Here is a 23,744-nt window from a genome sequence, read left to right as displayed (position 1 = left end):
TGTGCAGCTCACAAGTCAGACAAATCCTTTACAACTACAGGCAACAATGCAGCAGATTTAGCAGCACAAGCGAGGTATTAAGAAAAATAACGGAATGGAATTTTTGGTCCAAAATTACAAGTGGATGCAGTAATAACCAGGATGTGAAACATGCCTAAAAAGTTATATCAGGAAAGGAGTCACTACTCTCATAGGACATATCCCAGTCCCTGAAGGTCCGTTCTAACATATAACAATGGATTTTGTAGATATGATTAAACCCATAAAAGGGAAAAGATAAATGTTGCTAGTAGTGGACAGATTTAGCAGATGGGCAGAGGCAATACCAGCCAAACAAAAAAATGCAGATACAGTGGCTTAATTCCTGTGCAGAAGTTATACCAAGATTCAGTATCGAATCAATAATACGTTTGGACAATGGCAAGGAATTTGTGGAAAAACAGTAAAATGCATTTTACAAAAATTAGGAATTAGGCAAAGGCTAGGCTGTGTTTATCATCCCCAGAGCCAGGGAATGGTAGAAAAAATAATGGGGTAATAAAAAACGTATTGCTAAAAAAATATGCATGCACACAGGAATAAACTGGGTCGATGCACTTCCAATTTCTTTGATGTCATATAGAGGTACCATGAATAGAAAAACGCAATTAACACTGCATGAAATGCTTCCGGGTCGACCCATGCCTGCACCAGTGTACAAAGGATCCGCCAAATGGCTATCTTTAGAAATTCTGGAAAAAGATATATCATTAATGTGCACAAAATAATTCATGATCATGTTGTCACTATACAGAAAAAACAAGAGATCGACAAAGATCAGGATCCATCCATTAAACCTGGAGATCATAGGGTATTTAGAAGGAAGTGGAGCAATCCAAGAAGAGAAGGTCCCTATAGGGTGGTCAGAGCCACCACCACAGCAGTACAAGTACAGGGATCGCCAACGTGGTATCACTTAAACCACTGTGTAAAGGACCCAGAAGAAGCAGAGAATGAGGCAGATCCGATTCCTGAAGAACCCGAACTTCAGAGGAAAGGACAGGAAATAGGAACCAGAAAAAAGAATCAAGTGGAAAAAGAACCGACTAAAATTATACAGGATGACGGGAACAGTGCCACAAGTAACACTGCTGATGCTAATGCTGGGACACCTACCCCAAATGGCACCAATGGTCAAAGCTTCTTTCCAGATGCCGCTTAATTCCCAAAAATCGACTTCAGCGACCTCAACCTAAATTTCAAACCTGTGAAATAAACTTACCAAGAGACAATGTTATAAGTGACCCAATAAAAGAACAGAGTCCTCTAAAGTTAGATAAGTGTGCCCTGGAGGCAGGAGTGGTGCTGGCCCACACTAATAGATTGCCCACAGGGAAAAACATTACCATGACCTACAGAAATCTCTACCGCCGCAGTGTCCGCACTCCATCAGCGAACAATGTAGCAGGGGTACACATTAATAAAAAATGCCAACAAGAAGGAGAAGCAGAAATATATTTGAAGTGCCTCACAGGTTTTTGTAGCAGACGAGGAACAAAAAGATATGTCAATAGAACGAGCACACCCCTTAGTCACAATCCCACCAAAAGAACATTCAAGAAGAGAAAGACGTAGCATGGTCTCCGTATGGCCCTACATGGCGCACTCCTGAAAACCAGACACATACAGCTAAAATATCAACCATCTCTTTCATCAAGGACACCATCAGTGTAATCATTCTGAAGAATGGGAGACGTCTTTGTGGAATAACTTGGCCTTCTACAACATCAAAAAATGACTGGGGACGCTCTGAGTGCAGTCTTACCATAACAAAACAAGGAAACAACTGGCTAACCAAAGCGATGATTCAACACCAGTGGTCCAAAGAGATCTTAGGATTGGTTGGGAGTTAACTAAGGAAATATCAGGTATGTCTGGACCCTACCAACAAGAGTTAGCCTACAGTGAATTAACACCTCATATAATATACACTACTCACAAAAAGTTAGGGATATTTGGCTTTCGGGTGAAATTTATGGAAAATGTAAAAAGTTCACGCAACAGTGATATTATATCATGAAAGTAGGGCATTTAAGTAGAAGCATGCAATGGTGATTTCCTCATCTCAAACAATTATTTGAAACAAAAGCCAACAACAGTGGTGGCTATACCACAACAAAAAAAGTCAATGTCTCAATAACTTGTCATGTGCCCTTGAGCATCAATTACAGCTTGACAACCACGTCTCATGCTGTTCACAAGTCGACTTATTGTCTGCTGAGGCATGGCACCCCACTCTTCTTGAAGGCGGGCCCTCAGGTCATTGGAGTTCTGGGGTACAGAGTTACGAGCCTCTACACGGCGACTCAGCTGATCCCATAGGTTTTCTATAGGATTCAGGTCTGGAGAAAGTGCAGACCACTCCATTTGAGGTACCCCAGTCTCCAGCAGCCGTTCCCTAATGATGCGACCTCGATGAGCTGGAGCATTGTCGTCCATGAAGATGAAATTAGGCCTGTGTTGTTCATGCAGGGGCACAATGACTGGATTAATGATGTTATTCTGGTAGTATGGGCTTGTCACTGCACCATTCACAAAGTGTAGGGCAGTTCTGTATTGACTAGACACACCTGCTCACACTGTAACACCATCACCACCAAAGGCTCGTCTGGTGACAACAGTGGCTGATGCATAGCGCTCTCCTTGACATGTCCAACATCGTTGGCATCCATCATTTCTGCTCAACGTGAATCGACTTTCATCAGAGAACAGCACTGAGGCCCACTGGTCCCTCATCCAGCGTCAATGCTCCCTGGCTCGTGCAAGACGATGATGCCTGTGCCTTGTGGTGTGGTCAGGTACCGTTGCAGGTCATCTAGCACGCAGACCACGCTGATGTAAACGGTTTCGAATGGTCTGACGTGACACTTGGGTGCCTCTCACCTCCCTTAAATGTGCCTGGAGTTGAGTGGCATTCATCATCCGGTTCCCCTGGGCACTGTTCACAATGAAGTGCTCATCAGTGTGGGATGTGGCCAAAGGACATCCACTTCTATGCCTTTCTGTGACTCTTCCAGTCTCTCTGTATCTCTGTTGCATACCGCTGATGACACTAAGCTCAGTGGCCACTTCCCTCTGAGAACATCCTGTTTGAAGCCTCGCAATGGCGAGGTACTGTTGATCATTTGTTAGGTGTCGTCTTGGTCTCATGATGTCAAAATGTGAACAGCATGATGGAGAGGACTGTTTAAATACCAATTCTAATTGAACCAGGAAATGTATTGGTCGATTCATGGATAAAACACCTGTTGTGAATTTTGCCGTTCAGCTCCTTGTTAGAGAACAGCAAGTTGTGCAAAAAGTACTGAAACATTGAACAGTTGGACATGTGCATTCAAAAGTTTAGAAAAGGTAAAATTAAGTTCACCTGTAATGGTTATAGTGCATTTTAGGTTCATCCTGGAATTTCACCCAAAAGCCGAATATCCCTAACTTTTTGTGAGTAGCATATATGCCAACCACAGCAGCCCCACACCGAAACAGTAATACAGCTATAAGTACCACAACTGAATGAGCACTACTCAAATAACTAGGAGAAGTGCAGATGAAGTCACACCCACACCTGAGATGAAAAAAAGCGGATGATTTTACCTGCATGAGGAAACTGGAGGTCAAGAATGTATTTTTCCGGCTTTGCAAACCAACTAGGGGGTACTAAAAAGGGGACGGAGTCAATATCAACTTCCGCCAATCCCAACCCCAGTTAAAAAACTATATACCTGTATATATAAGCTCAGGCCAACGACTGGTATAAGTGGGTTCATTAAGCCGGCATACAAAACAACTTGAGTAACTGTAACTTATGCTCAAAAGTGAGACCTGAAAAATTGTATGTCACAAAGGCTAAATTCAGCTGAACACAATGTGACCAACGGATCAAACAATGGTTGACTACATGTGATCCACGATGTGGCCAAATGGCACCTACCAAACACTAGACTGTGCAGTTGAATGGGCCCTCTACCATAACAATACAAGATACTAGACATGCCCGTCTGGCATGTGCAGTCAAGTGCCTGACCTATTTAGGATCCCCTGAACATCCGAGCATCTTTAAATGGCCGGACCATCCAGACACAAGGGTAGGAAAAGAATGTAAGGCAATAGATATCAGGCTGTCCCAGATTGGAGAACCTATAATCCCACTACAGGTCTAAATGTATGGTTTGGACGAAAATTTGAGTGTTAGCCAGACTTGTCCTCTGCAGAGACAGACTCAAAGACAATCGTTTTTTATAATAAAGGATCTTAAATTAAAGGACCTCTTCTCCAAGGAGATTTTTTTCCACCACACTAATAACCAGCCTTTAAAATATAAATTAAATTTACAAGCGCTGCACACCAAGCAAGTTGCATTAGATATTGACCTTATTTGCACTGAAATGTAGAGTACAGAAGATCGTTTTCCTGGTGTCGGCATCCACTCGTTAGTTACCCCTTGCCGGGCGCATTTTCCGGGGCCGCTACTTGGCCAGGGACTCAGTTACTCGCTGCGTCTTCCCTCTCCAGGATCCCGATCTGGGATGTCCGATAGGGACGCCCCAAGACTGTTTGTAGATTGTGTCACACTACACAGATTCAAGAAGCCCGTTCGTAGTTCCTGGTGTTCATATTCAGGCCCGTCAATTAACTTGTCAGGTCAAAATTGGCCTGAATTCGGATGATCTGAATTACTGTGGTCTGAATGCTTGTATTTTAGCATTGTGTTTTTTACTTCATTGTATTTTAATGGAGCACATGCCCAACAATTGGAAAGGGACTATAAATAGAAAATCAGTTGCCTTTTTGCCAATTCTGGCATATCTACTGTATCTTTTATCAACATGCACTGTCCCTGTCAAATAAAAGAACAAATCAAACATCAAATCAAGTGTGGAGAGTGTTGATGGTAGTAATACGGGAGGTGGGTACCTGGGAGCATCCAGAGCCCTGAGGAAAGGTGGGATGGCGGGCTGGCTGTAGGGTGACAGCCCCTCGCCACCGAGTCCCAGGGCTGCGCTGTACTCTAACAGCGGGGACTGGAAGGCCATGCCGGGGGGCTCAAGGGGAGGCCTCTCTCCTACAATGGCTACGCCTGGCCTCTCGCCACTAGGCTGAACAGAAACCAGAGGAGGGTCTCTTCTACGACCGAACTGCATGATGTGGTAAAGACACAAAGAAACAACACAAGTTTGATAGTCCCTTATAACAGGGTGTCTGCAGGTATCAGAGAGCTCAATCAAGACTTCTCTAATTAAAACTTTTCAATGAAAATAAGATTTTTATTGCAGGTAAATATAAAGGTATGAACTGTACATGCAAGTACGAGGTAGAACTGGAGTTATTACTGTTGAAACTATTCCTTTTGGGCAGATAGCTATGTAAGTGATTAGGTATAAATAAATCAAACAATAGACGTTATAGTTCAATACAGCATAAGGACTTTCTTGGATTCTTCTGTACAGGTAAGTATGCCAGGTAAATATAAAGTGAGTACAATAGGCCTTTTCCAAGTGTAGCGGTGGTAGGGTTACGGTTTCAAACAAACATATACACACACACAGTGGTGTGAAAAAGTGTTTGCCCCCTTCCTGATTTCTTATTTTTTTGCATGTTTGCCCCTTTTAAATAGACAAAGATAAACACAAAATGCAGTTTTTAAATGGTGTTTATTATTGAAGGGAAAAAAAATCCAAACCGACATGGCCCTGTGTGAAAGCGTGATTGCACCCCCCCTGTTAAAACATAAATTAACTGTGGTTCATCACATCTTTGGAAAGCTGAGTTCAATTTCTCTAGCCACACCCAGGCCTGATTACTGCCACACCTGTTCTCAATAAAGAAATCACTTAAATAGAACCTGCCTGACAAAGTGAAATAGACCAAAAGATCCTCAAAAGCTAGACATCATGCTGCGATCCAAAGAAATTCAGGAAAAAATGAGAAAAAGTCATTGAGATCTATCAGTAAGTAAGTGGTTATAAAGCCATTTCTAAAGCTTTGGGACTCCAGCGAACCACAGTGAGAGCAATTATCCACAAATGGTGAAAACATGGAACAGTAATGAAACTTCCCATAGTGGCCGGCCGACCAAAATTACCCCAAGAGCGCAGCGATGACTCATCCAAGAGGTCACAAAAGACCCCACAACGACATCCAAAGAACTGCAGGCTTCACTTGCTTCAGTTAAGGTCCATGTTCATGACTCCACAATAAGAAAGAGACTGGGCAAAAATGGCCTGCATGGCAGAGTTCCAAGACGAAAACAACTGAGCAAAAAGAACATAAAGGCTTGTCTCAGCTTTGCCAGAAAACATCTTGATGATCCCCAAGACTTTTGGGAAAATACTCTGGACTGACGAGACAAAAGTTGAACTTTTTGGAAGGTGTGTGTTCCATTACATCTGGCGTAAAAGTAACACAGCATTTCAGAAAACGAACATCATAACAATAGTAAAATATGGTGGTGATAGTGTGATGTCTGGGGCTGTTTTGCTGCTTCAGGACCTGGAAAACTTTCTATGGTAAATGGAACCATGAATTCTGCTGTCTACCAAAACATCCGGAAGGAAAATGTCCGGCCATCTGTTCATAACCTCAAGCTGAAGCGCACTTGGGTTCTGCAGCAGGACAATGATCCAAAACACACCAGCAACTCTACCTCTGAAAACAAAATGAAGACTTTGGAGTGGCGAAGTCAAAGTCCTGACCTGAATCCGATTGAGATGCTGTGGCATGACCTTAAAAAGGCGGTTCATGCTCAAAAAACCTTCCGATGTGGCTGAATTACAACAATTCTGCAAATATGAGTGGGCCGAAATTCCTCCACAGTGCTGTTAAAGACTCATTGCCAGTTATTGCAAACGCTTGATTGCAGTTGTTGCTGCTAAGGGTGGCCCAACCAGTTATTAGGTTTAGGGGGCAATCACTTTTTCCACACAGGGCCATGTATGTTTGGATTTTTTTCCCCTCAATAATAAACACCTTTATTTAAAAACTGCATTTTGTGTTTACTTGTGTTATCTTTGTCTAATATTTACATTTGTTTGTTCTGAAACATTTAAGTGTGACAAACATGCAACGTCTTCAAGTCTTTTGCAGACTAACAGGTTTTCTTCCAAAATTGCCCCGTATTTGGCTCCATCCAGCTTCCCATCGACTCTGACCAGCTTCCCTGTCCCTGCTGAAGAAAAGCATGCCTACAGCATGATGCTGCCTCCACCATGTTTCCGGTGGGGATGGTGTGTTCAGGGTAATGTGCAGTGTTAGTTTCCCGCCACACAGTTTTGCATTCAGACCAAAAATTTAAATTTTGGTTTCATCTGACTAGAGCACCTTCCTCCACATGTTTGCTGTCCCCCCCAAATGGCTTGTGGCAAACTGCAAACAGGACTTCTTATGCCTTTGTTTTAACAATGGCTTTCTCCTTGCCACTCTTCCATAAAGGCCCGATTTGTGGAGTGCACAACTAATAGTTGCCCTGTGGACAGATTCTCCCACCTGAACTGTGGATCTCTGCAGCTCCTCCAGAGTAACCATGGGCCTCTTGGCTGCTTCTCTGATCAATGCTACCCTTGCCCGGCCTGTCAGTTTAGGTGGACTGCCATGTCTTGGTAGGTTCGCAGTTGTGCCATTCTCTTTCCATGGTGTGTTCCTTGGGCTTCATGATGTTGTTTGTTCACTAATGTTCTCTAACAAACGTCGAGGCCTTCACAGAACAGCTGTATTCATACTGAGATTAGATTACACACAGGTGGACTTTTTTTACTAATAAGGTGACTTCTGAAGGCAATTGGTTGCGCTGGATTTTATTTAGGGGTATCAGAGTAAAGGGGGCTGAATACTTTTGCACACCACACGTTTCAAATTCACACACACCTGACCTGTTTCTCTTGGTTGGTAACTCCTGTTGCTATGAATTTCAGCTCCAGATCCTTCTCCCTGCACCAAGGGCAGAAACTCAAATATTATTATTGAGGATAATCTCAAGACTTTGTTGGCATTTGGTTGACCATTCACAAATTCTGATGTAAAGGCAAGTCTCAAACAGCAGATCCTTCCAATTTATCAGTCAGACATGCACACAATTGTATAAAAGTAGCAAAAGTGCATAATCATGACTGTGTCTGTAAGACAAAAAAAAAATTGCATCACAGATTAGTTCTGAATAGCAGCTCAATGAACTGCCTGAGTGTGACTGCAATGCAAGTTTCAGATTGCAAATGAAAGCTGTTCAGTGACATTTGAAAACCAACCTCTTCTTGTTCCTGTGCTGTTGGGATATCTGTTCCTGCAGCTCCTGTCTGTAGCGCTCCTTCCTCCTATGGAGGGCCTCCTCTCCATCTGCTGCACCTGGAGAGAAGTGACAAGTGAATATTGAAATATTTTTCAATCATCTTAGTGCTCATAAACATATTATCTTATTGTGCCTGACAAAGCTTGTTCTGGGGGGAATTAACAAAAAAAACTATTCTTACCAATTAAAAGCCCGGTGGCAAACTCAGCCTCTTCCTTAGGGTTTCGTCGCCTGGATCTCTTGTCTGCTCTGGGACCCCCTACTGGATCTCCCCTTCTCTCCCTGAGAAGACCAAAGTCAACTCAATCCAAATATTCTCACAAAGTATAACAACATAATGGGGAGTAAGTAGTTGGCAGAGCTAGGCAGGGCACAAGTTCTTGTGTGCACATGATGTGGTGTGCACGTGATGTGCTGCCGTATTCAGAATACGTTTTATCTACAGCAGAAGAAAGCGCATGCAAACGCCAGATAGAATGGAGGAAAGCAAGGAAAATAAGGAAGAGTGGAGTGTTTACAGAGGCATTCAGTATGTATCCTTCTGAGCGATCAGCTCTTCTGTCTCCAGGCTTTGTCAAATCCCTGGAAACACACAGGATTGATGGAGATTGAATTGTCATTCAAATCAATAGACACCGCAAGTGCAGTACGAGCGAGTGAATTGGGAGGAACTGAAGGCCAGATGCAACGTTCAGCGGTCACATAAATGCATGCCGCAACAGTGAAATGCAAATGGAATAATTTCCTGCACAAATTAAGCAAACCGTGTGGGAATGTCCCATCGACACAAAATCTAATGGAGAAGGGATATTCAATGGAGTCAATTAAGAATAAATATAGAATTGAACATTTTCCACAATCATTAAGTGTATTCGTCCAGCACCATGATGGCTGAAGCCATGCCAAGCTCTCAGCAGTCACTATTGTAAAAATCAGGAGGAAAATTTGCCAGTGCAAGATCCGGCCACACCCCACGCGTGCGCGGCCGGATCTTGCTTGCACACACACACACACACACACACACACACACACACACACACACACACACACACACACACACACACACACACACACACACACACACACACACACACACACACACACACACACACACACACACACACACTTCTCGAGGGAAGTTTCATTTAGGAGGATTTCAATGTAAATTATTACAATACAGACTATTAATTCTCACCGGGTGTCATGACATTTCACTGCATACTGTATATGTATGACCGTATGTATATGTTGTGACAAATAATCTCTTGAACTTGAACACCGCCCTCCCCTACCTGGCGATCCTAAGGGAAGAGTTTCTCTCAGAGGTAGCCTGCACTCCCATGTGTCTTCTCTGGCGCATGCTCTCCGCTAGCTCTAGCTCCAGCTCCTCCTCGGTGCCCGACTCCTGGTCTGACAGTCTATAGGGTCTGACTCTCCTCGCGCCAGCGGTTGCCAGCTCCACTGCCTCCGGGCAGGAAGCCTCAAGTCGGGCAAGGCACGCGGAACTGTGTAACCCCCTCCTGTGCACCTCAGTCAGAGTTGCTGCATCTCTGCTGGACAGAGGCTCCTCTTTGGGGTTGCTGGGGAGGAGGGGGGCAGGGGGGTGAGGTGCCAAGGGCTCCTGGGAGATGGAATATGATTTTAGGCTCAGTCTTCCTTATGCATTTTAGTCAGTCTAGTAAGAGCAGCCACTTTTGCCAGTGGCAAATGATTATAAAATGGTTTCATTATGCTCTGCATATTTAACAGATTTGCAAATGTTGTTGAGTGTGGCCTGTTCAGGAAAATATATGTTTCCTGTCACATCAAACAGACAAGCGAGTTGAATGAATTCTGGAGTTTAGTTCTTCATAGTGAAACATTTACCTTGCTAGACCTCCTGTCGTCCATGAGAATAGAGACTCCTGGCTCACCATCATGGAAACGGTTTTCCTTATGTACAAAATACAGCCTTCATGTTAAATATTTGTTGAAATGTTTAAACATTTCAACATAACAATGCCATACTACTATAGAAAAGGCCAAAGCTTGAATCTGAAGCTGAGAGAAGCTCAATATCAAGGAAATATATTAACATTTGAGTGTATTATGGATTGAATTCCAAAAAGTGGCAAAGTGGAGAATTATCCTGTTAATATCATGATTGAAAAACAACAAATGTTTCTCAGCACTGCACGTAAAGTGAAGGTAATGCAATAGAAATAAATTGGGAAGTAACACATTTTTTCTTTTTTAACCACAACACTATTTGTGCGTGAAAATCAAAGCTACCTGAAAAACTGGTAAGTAAACACAAGAGTCACCTGAGCTATGTGGCTCCGGTAGTCCATACGCAGTTCATGCTGGAGCCTCTGTTTCTTCCTCTCATAATCCAGACCAAGAGGGAGACCCATACAGCAGCCCTCGTCTGACAAAACACAACAGCCAGTGACTTGACGCAGAGACAATATGTTGGGCCTCATTCCAAAATGAGAATCAGATAGTTCTTTGAGTCCTAACTTTACCTTTCCCCTGCACTGTAGACCTCTTAGAAGGTGGGATGTTCTCTTTAACGGTGGCCTCATAGGTTCTGTGGGCTTGGCCCTGTCAAACACAATAACAGGGCTAAGATGAACACTGTTGTGTGGCTTACAGGCAATCTGTGAAATAGTAGTATTACAGTTTATATACACACTTCTATTCTCCTGTTCTTAATTCCAGGTAGTTACAGGGATTTCCCAAAATATTTTGAAAAGAGTCAATCACATCGTTCCTACACACCCTTATCTCCATATAGGGAGGGTCCTGTTCCAGAATGGCTTTATCCTCTGCCACTCTGGCCTTGCGTTCCTTGATAAAGTTCTCCAGCTCATCGTCCATACCCAAGGGGTTATGTCACACAAAGACACTAAGAACAACAAAGCATACATTAATTAATCACCATTTGATTATTATGTACATTTAATGGGCCACCTTTATTTATTTATTTATTTATTTATATAGACAACTACTTTTACAATACAATGCAAAATTAGGGACTTTAAACTATGATCAAGTGGTCAGACAACGGTCTCATAATGCTGACAGCCTCTTTCGTAGTTGGCATTCCAAGATTAACATTATAAGCTATAGCTCAGGGTTGCCCAATAGGTCGATCGCGATTGACCGCGAAGGTAGTGCGGGTAGATCGCATGCCAATCAAATAATTTTTTTAGATGTTAGCCCATCATCTATCCTACATTTGGCATTTGCCGCTTGATTGACGTACAGGGCAGCCAGTCTAATGTTGCTTAAAACTTTGTTCATTGGGTTACAATCACAACTACTTAGATCTCTATTCTAACACACGGGTCACCACGTAGAAAACGTGTGAAATACTGCAAAATTTTAGCGAGCTAAGTGACCTAGTTAGCCTTCTAATTTAAATCTACTAAAGAAGGGAAATAAAAAATAAGTGGGGGAGCCGGACCAAGTAAGAAACCAAAGGCTTACTACTTCCATGCGGAATGGGATGACTTTTTTTTTTTTTTTTCCACCATGACATACTCGAAGTGCGTTTGTCTGATCTGTCAATCTACCGTTGCTATTCCGAAAAAGGAAAATGTGGAAAGGCACTATCGAACTGTTCATAAAAAAATACGACACTGATTTCCCTCCGAAAAGCAAGCTGAGAAAGAGAAAAGTGACTCAACTGAAATCGCAGTTAATTGGACAGCAGTCATTTTTCACACAAAAAGCAAAGGCAGCCACCGAGGCATCGTTCCGGGTGAGTCACACCATCATTAAGCTTAAGAAGTCCTTCTAAGATAGAGAGATGGTAAAAGAGGCCTTCGTTGGGGCAGCTGACTTGGTTTCGGGACTTTAATATTAACCAGAAATATTATCTTCAATCAAAGCTCTACAATCTATCAAGAAGTAGTTACACGGCGCTGTGAAGTAATGGGCGATGATTGACACAGCAGCTTTGGAAGGACATCGTGGACTGTGAGTGTTTCTCATAGCAGGTAGACGAATCTATGGACATAAGTGATATAGCACAATTGTGCATTTTTATTCGGATGGTGTTTACAGATATGATTGCAAGAGAGGGGCTGTTAACAATACTGCCCATGAAAGAACACACGTGGGGAGAGGACATTTTTCAGTCTTTCAAAAACATTATCGACAAAACCCAGTTCAGTTAATGCCTTCAAAAGAAAAATGCAACTTCTGTCCTCAAAGCTGCAGCGCCATGATTTGGGGAACTTTCAAAACCTCGCATCAGAGCTGGAAAACCCAAGGGAAGGCATGTGCGCAACTTGACAGTGGGCGCTACACAGAGCAGATTGAAAACTGTCTGTCAGACTTTGACAAACGGTTTCAAGACTTTGCTCTACTCCAGCCAATCACTACATTTATGTGCTGCCCATTTAGGGAAGATGTTGAGGTTGATTTACTTGCATAAAAAATTGCAACACTATTTCACCTGAACTCATCTGCAGTGGAGGATGAGATGTTGACACTACAGGCTGACATTGAGCTGAAGTCCAGGGCTCATGGACAGTTTTGGAACTTACCCAGAGGAAAATTACCCAAACATGAGGAAATGTGCTACCTCCTTGAATGCATTATTTTCGGCTCTACTTATTTATGCGAGTCAGCCTTTTCCCTGATGAAGATTATAAAGTCAAAATACCGTTCCACCATGACGGATGATGATTTGGAAGCCTGCCTGAGGCTGGCTCCCAGCAGCTACCGTCCAGACTATGCAACCCTCGCCCACTCCATTTAGTGCAAGTCATCAGAGTAAGGTCTTCTCTCTTCTCTTACGGCTGCTCCCGTTAGGGGTCGCCACAGCAGATCATCTGCCTACATGTCCTCCCTCACCACATCCATAAACCTTCTCTTTGGCCTTCCTCTTTTCCTCTTGCCTGGCAGCTCCATCCTCAGCATCCTTCTCCCAATGTAACTCTCATCTCTCCTACACACCTGTCCAAACCATCTTAAAAAAAAAAGTCATCAGAGTAAGCTATTGACCATAACCGTATTTTATTGTATTGTGCCGTAAAGGTTCATGCAGTGACGCAAGGTACGCCAACATTGATTGTATATATAAGGTATACTCAGTATCTTCTCCTTTCGGCTGCTCCTGGTAGTATACTCAGTATATATATATAAATATATTTAGCATCTTTTTAATGCAGTTAGATCATTTTGACCTGGTCATTTTAAAAGTACTTCGCAAGCCGAAAAAGTGTGGGCAGCCCTGCTATAGCTACTGCAAAGGCGGGATTGTGGTTGAGAATGATGGTTTGGATGCAAAATCACAGCCTTTACACTCTTTGGAACATAATAGAACAGCAGCACTATATGGGGTCAAATCCGTGGCGGCGAGAAATTTGGTAAATACTGTGCAAATTAAACACTACTACGGTTTGTACTACGGTGAAAAATGTCAACACTGTGCCTTTAATTTTGCGTTGTCAGGCAACCATCACGAAAGCATGCTGTTGATTCTGTTTCGTTAACGTCGCCTCGCTCAGCTGCCTTCGTCTGAACGCTCGACAACGACAACATACAAGGCTTTTAAGCTTAATGTCGATGACACTGTACACGCACACACGTTTTCGACGAGTAACGGCGAGTTTAATCCAAACATTTCGGTCGAATATAAAACGACGCTTGCAAGAAGCCCTATAAGGGCAAAATCAAATAACGACCATTTAAATTGCTGGTGTCGGCCGATTGTCTATTACATGCGTAGTTGAAGCTTACCTTTGATTCGAAAGCCGAATCCCCAGGCTGGCTAGCTGGAGGCTACGGCTGGCTAGCTGGAGGCTGGCTGGCTGGAGGCTGGCTGGCTGGAGGCTGGCTAGCTGGAGGCTGGCTGGCTGGAGGCTGGCTAGCTGGAGGCTGGCTGGCTGGAGGCTGGCTAGCTGGAGGCTGGCTAGCTGGAGGCTGCGACTGCCTAGTGATGCGAGATCGCAGACCATTCGGTCGTGGCGAACGAATGGCGCCCGGATTCACCCTTTGCTTCCTCTGCCAAAATGAATTATTTTGAGGGAATAAAATATTCTGTGACAATTCACCCCTTGTGAGAACACCATTCACAACTCAGGGCCGACTGACGCCGCCGCCTCCCGTTCACCGGAAGTCCTCCCGTAATACGTGCATTATACCAACTGAATACAACGACGAAAAGTCGGCTAATTGAACGACTCTGGTGACTAGTCAAGAACTGGATGTGAAAGACTCCTCAGCGGCTCCAAATGGGCGGATCGCACCTCCACATGACTCCCACCGGTCTTTCCGACGAACATCATTTAAAGGAGCAGCGCAGTTGTATTATTGTTTTTGATATTTATGTGTTTTATATACAGTATCGTGCAAACGTTTTAGGCAAAGTGAGGATGCTTTCAAAAATAATGCCACAAACGACATACAAAGTGAGGTAAACAGAAATGACCTTAATAACATCAGTATTTGGCGTGAAATAAATTAGCGACATACAAAGTGAGGTAAACAGAAAAAACCTTAATCAAACCAGTATTTGGTGTGACCACCCTTTGCCTTTAAAACACCACTAATTCTCCAAGGTATCCTTCAGTTTTTACGGTACTCGGCGGGTAGGTTGTTCGAAGCACTAGTCGCGACGGTTCCCTCCGCGGGCTTATGCTCAGGTCTCAAGTTGCTTCTGCCTCTTCATGCAATCCCAGCCTGACTGGACGATGTTGAGATCAAGGCTCTGTGGGCGCCATGCCACCTGTTGCAGGACTCCCTGTTCTTCTTTTCGCTGAAGATATGCTGTGCTCCATTTACCCCGGAGGTCGGAGCTGTACAAGTCGGAAAACGCCTTCTTAGTTGCGCTTGCTCTTTCGGAATACACACAACTACAGAACCACTATCGGAGCGGGGAATGGAGTGCACCTCCTGGGGTCCGTGATCATGTACATGTGCACGTCCAAATGGAGTAGAAAAAAAGCCCTATTGTAACCAGGGGCTGCACAATTAATCGTATATTCATCGCGATGTCGATATTGTCCTCCACAATTTATTGATCGTGATCGAGGACGATTTTCTTTCCCCGATTGCGCCCCCTATTGGCGCCGTCTCAGCGTCCCATTCACAAGATATTGTGCTACTGATGACAGCGCAAACACACCCATAAAGTGTTGCTGCTAGTTGCAATTTGCACTTGTTTTGTGTCTGATCGCAATTACCCATGTGGCAAAGTAAATAATCCGTGCACACACGCACACACGCGGAGCGGAGGTGCGTATCGGAGTCTCCATTTACATATTTACGCCACTGCGCTACATGTGCCTGTTTTACTAATTATCAATCTTAAATAAATATAAAACGTAATAATTGTCGCACAGTAGTTATTTTCATATAATGTGCTAAATGAAAACGTCAAATCGTAATGAAGGGTAGGCTGTTTATTTTCTTGCAAAAATCCTGCAGGTGTAATGTAAATGACCCTGTTGTTTGGGATAAATTATTTTATTTGGTGCCATGTGTTGGCATTCTTTTTTTTAGTCAAATGTAATTCAGCCTTAAGAAGACTGAATTCATGTGAAGAAAGTCCTATTTTGATTCAAAGATTTGTACATTTGAGTCTATTTATTCACAGGTTTATAAAATACATTATTATTGTGAAGGCAGTTTTCTGTTGATTTATAAAGTGCAATAAAATAATTGTCGTCCCAAAATGGATGAATAATCGTGATAAATAATCGTGATCACAATATAGAGCAAAATAATCGTGATATCATTTTAGTCATAATCATCCTGTTAACAGACTGTTAACATCACAGCTGTTACCTCAGCTTATTGTTTATGCACGGAGCAGCCATCGTGGGATTTTGAGGTCGGGGGTTGGTGAGGTCTTTTGACTTTCCTAGTCAGAAATCTGACTTCAGGGGACGTTCCAGTTTAAATGTCCAACTCGGAACTCAGATATTCCGACTTCCCAGTTCATATGGAAGAAGCAATAGTTCTTAATGACTCTGGCTGTATGTTGACATGCTATTATATTTATGTCGACTTAAAATTTTACTTAGCTACATTTAGCCCCAAAAAAGTATACTTTTACTCTGATACGTTTCCTCTGAACATCTTTGTTACTCGCTACAGAATAAAATCTAATGAATACTGGGAGTCAATGATGTTAGTGAAGCCAGTTATCACAAGGTTCATGTTAGTGAATCAATGGTCATATCCAGCAGCAAGCTAAGTGGAACATTTCATTTTGTCCTCAGGTTGGGGGATTGCTGGGTTTGTCACAGAGACCTGGCAACTCAAGTTTTATTTTGTGCCATTGCTTTTCTTACGTTGGTGTGAAAGACGCTTTTTACTTAATGAAGTGCCTCTTGTGATTAACAGAAAATACAAAAATATTGGCTACCAGAATAAAATCAGAGCAAAAACAAAAAAAAACGCTGCCATGCATGACGCGGCACTGGACACGGAGGCTTTTTGTTTAGTTCAATTAGGAAGCGTAAATTAAAAATAATAGGGCTGCCCCCTGGAAGTCTACGAGTGGAATCATCAGTTGGAAACCCTGTCTAAGATTCTTCAAGTAGTCGAGCAGTTGTTTGTTTTTGTTTTTTTGTTTGTTTTTTTCATTAGAATAACAGAATAAAACGGATAGAAGCTTACAAAATACACAGGGATACACATTTCCATTCCAAAAACCAACTGGCAGATGTGACCTCAAGCCCCAATTTTAGCATATAAGAACCCATTCATAGGATGTGGAGGTAAATTATGTTACCACGCCCCCAGACCCATCGTCATGTTCATGGGCGGGGATTCGGCATACAGCTGAGCTTGTATCACCTGAACGTAACCGCTCTCAACCACATAGCGTAACTCTGTACACAGGCTAACACCTGGCCGCTGTCAAAACAGCCTGCGCCAGTGTTGACGCCGTCATGTCGAGGCTGTAGAATTTGGTGAACTTGTGTGGGGGTAGCCCAGGACGCAGCACCAAACACTTCGACCAAAACCCCTCCTAACAACGCCCATGAGGTAGTCAAACCCCTAGTAGAATGCGCTTGAAGATCCTCTGGGGGTTCCTGCGCCACAGAGGAGTAGGCCAATGAGATCACTTCAACTATCCAGTGAGAGAGATGATCTTTAGAGCGGGGTTTCCCAATTGTCTGAGATCCATAACAGACAAAAAGCTGAAGATGAAAATGAAGAGAGATCAATTGATTTGAATCCCGCTTTTATGTTCTTGGGCTGAAAAACCAGATTGGGTTTCAACTTAGCCTAACCAAGCAGGACTGGTGGACAGACAGTGTGGCCAGGTTTCCCATGTGTTTTGCCGAGACCAGTGCCAGAAGCAATGCTGACTTAAACGACAGAAATTTAAATCCCACCTCCTGGAGAGGTTCGAGTGGGTATTGTGTTAAAGCATTCAACACCAAAACCAAATCCCATTTTGGAGTCAGCGACCACACCCGCGGGCATAGCTGCATGAACCTCAATGCCAAAGTGTGACTGCCCGGTGACTTGCCATCCACTCCATTATGATAGGCCAGGTATAAGGTTCCAAGCCTTTTACATGCAGGCCTTGGAGGAAATGGCGTATGACCCCAATATTACAGCTTAATGGGTCATCTCCACGCACCACACACCAGCGCTCATAGCCATTTGGATGTGTAAAGTGCCCTCGTTGATAGGGCCCTAGCACTCTGAATTATTTCCACCACCTCAATGGCTAAACCTTTGTATGATAGTTGGTCCAATTCAGCAGCCAGCCAACCAGTTTCCACTTTTGAGGAGCAGGATGGAAGATTTCCCCCGCTGCCTGGGTTAGGAGGTCTGGACAAAGTGGGAGCACCCTCAGCGTACCTACAATGAGGGACCTCAGGTCTGCAAACCAAGTCTGTGTCAGCCACCAAGGTGCCACCAGAAACAGTTCCACCCTGTCCTCCCTCACCTTGTCCAGCACCTGCTGCAACAGTAGGAGGGGTGGGAATGCTAACAGACGACACTGAGGCCAGAGGCCATCCAATGGGGGTTTCATCGTTCCGAATGGAGTACGATAGAGGACAAAAGGCCGTGTATTGCAAAGCAAATAGATCCACCTCGGCTCTGCCGAATCGACGCCAGATCATGTCCATGACCAGAGGCCAAATGCGCCAATCCAACGTTTGCGGCCGTCCCCTTGATAACAAGTCCGCTCCCAGGTTCTGCCTGCCCTTAATGTGACATGCTGACAGGGAACAGAGGTGGGAATGGGCCCACAGCAAAATCCTTGCCAACTGATGCATGGCTAGGGAGCAGACGCCACCCTGACGATTGATATAAACAATCATCTGGGTGTTGTCAGATAGTATAAGGACGTGGTGTCCCCTGACCTGCAGTGTGAAGTGTAACAGGGCCAACTGGACTGCCTCCGATTTCAACACATTGATGTGCCAGGTCTTGTGGGCCCCGAGCAACCACTGACCATCCAGCACTCGCAAACAGCTCCCCATCTATACAGGGAGGCATCAGTTTTTATCACCACCCGCAGTATCATCAGACTCAGCCAGACCCCTTTCATGCGGTTGCCAGGGGTCAGCCAAAACCTCAGGCTGTCTCGACACTCCTCATAATAGTCAGTACACAGAAAGATCCCTGGATGGACATACCCGCTTGTTTTATAAACCAGTGTTGCAGGGGTCTCATCCTGAACAGACCCGGTGGGACTGGAGTTGAGGCAGGTGCCATAAAGCCTAGCAGGACCATAATCCGACATGCCCTGGTGACCCTGGGCAGGGAAAGCGTGCAAGCTGCAATGACAACTGCCACTCTCCTTGTTGGAGTCAACCGTACACGCATCAAGCTTGAGTCCAGGTACAAATACACAGTGCGCTGGGGTGGAACCAGAGCCCTCTTTTTCAAACTCCCTGGAAAACCCAGGCTGCGGAGATGGTCAAGCAGTGCCCCCATGTGGCAGTGTGCCGACTCCCTTGACCCCGCTATTATTATATCGTCCAGATATGACAGAAACCTTATTCCCCGGGTGCGCAGAGGGGAAATGGCTGCCATTACTTACTTGTGAATAATTTGGGGGACAGAGAGAGACCAAACGGGAGAACATAATACTCATACGCTCTGTCCTGAAAGTCAGCCTTATATTTCTTGTGCCTTTTACAATTGGTATGTGAAAGTAAGCATCTTTCAAATCCACCCGCGTGTCTCCCCGTCAGATCGATTTAAATAGGTTGGCAGTGTGTTAACATTCAAAGTGGGATTTTTCTCAATGTTTTGTTTACAATTCTCATATCCAGAATTGGTCTCATTTTTTTTTTTTTTGGATGAGGAGATATCTGCTATAAAAGCCGCGGTTTCTCTCCCTGTCCACTACCGGACCAATTGCGCCCTTCTCAAGTAAGGACTGAATCTTCCCTTCCAAGATGGAGGACGTTGAGTCCAAGACTTCGGTCTGTGTGACTGTAGCGAACGCTGGTGGACTTGCAGCGAAGTGCAGTGAATAGCCCTTTTAAATTGTCCTCTCTACCCAGGGGGAAACTGCATCAGCATCTCACACATGCGGAACAGCATGCTCTGGCTTCTGGTAGCAATGACACCATGGCAGATTCGCTCACAAATTGAGCCTCCGGCCGAATTCTCTGGGCAGGGAGGCTCACACCTGTTTTCATGTGTTTGGGGACATGTGCTGGCCTCGCCTGAGGCTTCGGGCTCATATTTTCATTTCTAGCCATGATGCTCATGTCTCTGAGTTGGACAGGGGGCCTCGATAAATACACTGGGGAAACACACTGGAAGGAGGTCGGGAAAATAAAGACTGTGTATTTACTGTACACAAACACACAGATACACACTTTTGTTAACAGGCCAAAGTGGCAAAATTACAGGTTTTTTAAGTTTGCGGGTAAAAAAGGCAATGATAATAAAATATTTTGTCACATCTTTGCTTGCTGACGTCACAGGGAAGAGTCATCGCTGCCACAGCGCAGGAGCAGTTTGTTTCACAGCCATTTCGAATGGTGAAGTACTGTTTTTGTGCAGGTTGCACGAACTAACTCTAAAGACAAAATAAATAAAATAAATAAACGCCTGCACAAGCCCCTGAGACGCAGAGTGGAGAGGGGAGCAGCTGAAAGTCTTACCGTTACAGAAGTGCAGCATTTATTATTTAGAATTGAAGCTTATACACAACAAATGCAGTTTTTACTAAATAAAGTCCAAGACCACTGGAGACTGTGGTAAAGTTAAAGAGGACAACGGAGTGACCCGGCACAGAGTTCACAGGTGTTGTTTTGTTTCATTCAAGTAGAAAATTAAGGAAAACAAATACATCTTCATGTAGAATGATGCAGTTTTTTGCTAATAGTGATCATCATAGTTTCATCATGCTTATCCCTATTTCTGTTCAGAGATTTCAGATTTCCACACAGATTTCCCCAGAGATCTCTTTCTCTCTCCCGGAAAAGACCCCTTTCTTCCTTTCTCTCTCTTCTTTTTCTCTCTTCTTTCCCTCTCTTACTTAATAAATACTCATCTTCTAATCATTGTCTTTGTCTCCTCAGTCCAGCCGTCCAGTCAACATTAAAATTAACCATCATCTGACAAGCACAGCCAGAAGGTGGCACCGTCTCTGGACAGCTGACCGATCCGCGGACCAAACAGTTAACTAAGACCTAGGGACCAAGGGGAGCAGAGCCATTTCATAAAATCTGCATAATCTCGTGACTTGACTGTCCGAGTCACTTAGTGGTGGCGTGTCTGGGACCGCGTACCTCCTGTAAAGCAGCAGTCCCCCAACTTTTTTACGCCACAAACTGGTACTACGTCAGACAATATTTTCGCAGTCCAGCTATCAAGGTGTGATGGAAATATACGCCAAACGGCATTAAAAACAACAGGATACGTATTATCTGTACAGTGGTACCTCGACTTACGACTGCATCTACTTACGACTAATCCAAGATACGAGCAGTGATAGTCACGAAAATTTGTAAGTGAAATGTGCAGTTGGCGCGTCGGCGGCCAGTCAGCAGTCAGTCAGCGGGCGACCTACATCGTGCAAGTAGTTCGTGGCTTATCGATATTTTTTTCATATTAACTGTGTTTATGTTGTGTATTTTGTTCATTTTCAACCTTCATGATTTCATAATTTATATGGGAAAAATTGCTTCGACATACGACTGTTTTAACATACGACCGTTCTTATAGAACGAATTACAGTCGTAAGTTGAGGTACCACTGTATAACTATAATAATTTATTGCGAGCAAAAAAACATTAAACATTCAAGTTTAGTCTTGTTATCCATTTCAGGTCTTGGAAAACACACATCAGAATATAGCTCCCACTCGTCCAAAAGAGGAAAAACACACCTCTTCCAGGCATAAAAAGTGAAACATTTTAAGCAAAATGTGATTGATCGTTAAACTACCAGGTCAAAAATTCTCAAGAACAAATAGATGTCACCGGGATCAACTAAAGCAAATCGTACAATATAAAGTGCATACAATTTACAACTCTCCATAACATTGAATCAGTAGGAGCTCTGGGCTTGTTTCTCTGCAACAAGGGGGGTAATGGGTCACGGGGTAATGGGAGACAATGACACCCGAAGTGTGTTCCAAATGTCCAGTTTGCTCCGTAGTTTAGTTTTGGTTGCCGTTACTGCAGAAAACCCTGCTTCACAAAGATATGATGTTGCAAATGGAAGCAGGGTTTTCAGGGCCTTTGGGGCGATCTCAGGATATTCTGCTTTGATTTTGATCCAGAATGTCGACAGAGTTATTGTCTCAAACATACTTTTAAAGCCGCCATCATTTGCGATCTCCAGCAGTTGATCTTCTTCCAGCAGGAGCATGCTCGATTCACCTGCTGCGTTCACAAATGGACTGCAAATCCATTCCTTCCCAGTTCACGGGTCTATTGTTTTTGGGAAGTAACGCTCAAACTCTTTCGCCTCCTTTGAGGCGGGACTCGCTGCCCATCAACCGTAATTCCAGTATCGACAGAGCCGCATATTTTCCATCTTTACCTCTGAGCCATCCGGAGGCCCGCAAGTTATTGATTCTTTCTTCGCGACCCGGCACCACAGGACCCGCGAGGGACCGCCATCTAAGGCTAAGGTCTGAATCAGAATTTTCTAGGTCCCAATTCAAGGTCCCAATGATGGCTGCTTTAAAAGTATGTTTGAGACAAAAACTCGACATTCTGGATCAAAATCAAAGCAGAATATCCTGAGATCACCACAATGGCCCTGAAAACCCTGCTTCCATTTGCAACATCCTATCTTTGTGGAGAATCTTTGTGTTTTCTGCAGTAACAGCAACCTAAACTATGGAGCAAACTGGACATTCGGAACACACTTCGGCTGTTCCCATTACCCCGAGATGGGAGCGTCTCGTTGCAGGCAAACAAGCCCAGGGCTCCCACTGATTCAGCGTTATGGAGAGTTATAAATTGTATGCACTTTATATGGTACGAGAGCTAGATTCTAATGTGTGTTTTCCAAGACTTGAAATGAATAACAAGACTAAACTTGAATGTTTAATGTTTTTTTGCTCGCAAAACATTATAATAGTTATACAGACAATACATATCCTGTTGTTTTTAATGCCGTTTGGGATTAAAGGACGGTGATAGGATCATTGTTAGAATTCACATTACGGAGGACTGGCAGAAACAAACATGATCTGTTGCGGATTGACTGTGCAGAGGTAGTGGGGGGTGTTATGTCCTACGTGCCTCGCCGATTCACTGCCTAAGGAGGAAGTGTTTGAGGAGGTGGAGTGTTGAAGGTGGAGTGTTTGTACGCATGTCCTACATGCTTCCTCCAGCATCTTGGTTTAATTATATTTGTTTGTGAAAAAAACAAAAACATCCCCAGAGTATAGGCCGCGGTCCAAAAAAGCGTTAAAATAGATGTTGCCGAACTACGGTTCGAAGGTACATGTACCGGCTGCGTTCCAAAACAGCTGATATTTGTGTGTTTTCAGTGTGTGATTGTTTGTCCGTCTGTCTGTGATTTGAGTGTTGTACCTGCAATCTTCTGATCCGAAGTCATACGTGTCCTGCCAGCTCTCCACCTAATAACGAGTCTTGGTGACAGAGGGTTGACATAAGTACATACAAGCTCCTCCAGTACCCTGATCCAAGGACTATTGAGTGGCTGTGGTTTTGAGAATTGCGGTGTTCCATTGTGCTGTGTACTGTATGTGTGTATGACTGTGTGTATGTGTTAAGTGTTGTGTGATTCATTGCTGAGTTTTGTGTGTAAACTGAATCTGTGAGAGTATGATGGTTTGTTGCATGATCTGAAACATGGACCATTGGCTGTCTGGGACGTGGTAAGACTTTGGTAGTTGTGGGTTTCCCCCTCGTGTGCACAGTGTTTTGTGTTGCACTATTGTTGCTGAAATGAATGTTGTTTGAGTGCTGTTTGTCAGTGCTGTTGGGATAAAGACAATGGAGATATTGAATAGTGAGGG

At 43.9% G+C, this 23,744-nt stretch overlaps 1 protein-coding gene across 3 annotated transcripts in view; it reads right to left on the bottom strand.

Moving 5' to 3' along the window:
* The window catches only part of LOC307236203 (centrosome and spindle pole-associated protein 1-like), a 52,400-nt gene extending 37,923 nt beyond the window's left edge, over window positions 1-14,477 (bottom strand). For 2 of the 3 annotated variants that reach the window (XM_080008537.1, XM_080008538.1), the window contains exons 1-10: window positions 14,048-14,477; window positions 11,075-11,201; window positions 10,819-10,897; window positions 10,618-10,721; window positions 10,181-10,246; window positions 9,607-9,935; window positions 8,496-8,596; window positions 8,274-8,370; window positions 7,902-7,959; window positions 4,951-5,171 (exon numbers count right to left, since the gene is read on the bottom strand). In XM_080008537.1, coding sequence (XP_079864663.1) covers window positions 4,951-5,171; window positions 7,902-7,959; window positions 8,274-8,370; window positions 8,496-8,596; window positions 9,607-9,935; window positions 10,181-10,246; window positions 10,618-10,721; window positions 10,819-10,897; window positions 11,075-11,173 — 1,154 coding nt within the window. In that variant the 5' untranslated portion in view covers window positions 11,174-11,201; window positions 14,048-14,477. Of the gene's footprint in view, window positions 1-4,950; window positions 5,172-7,901; window positions 7,960-8,273; window positions 8,371-8,495; window positions 8,597-8,832; window positions 8,897-9,606; window positions 9,936-10,180; window positions 10,247-10,617; window positions 10,722-10,818; window positions 10,898-11,074; window positions 11,202-14,047 lie in introns of those variants that run through there. The other variant, XM_080008539.1, reaches the window with a different exon arrangement.
* Between the last annotated feature and the right edge of the window lie 9,267 nt (window positions 14,478-23,744).

The sequence above is a fragment of the Zeus faber genome (assembly GCF_960531495.2).
Source record: "Zeus faber genome assembly, chromosome: 10".
Taxonomy (NCBI): Eukaryota; Metazoa; Chordata; class Actinopteri; order Zeiformes; family Zeidae; genus Zeus; species Zeus faber.
This window is presented reverse-complemented; position numbering and strand designations above follow the sequence as displayed.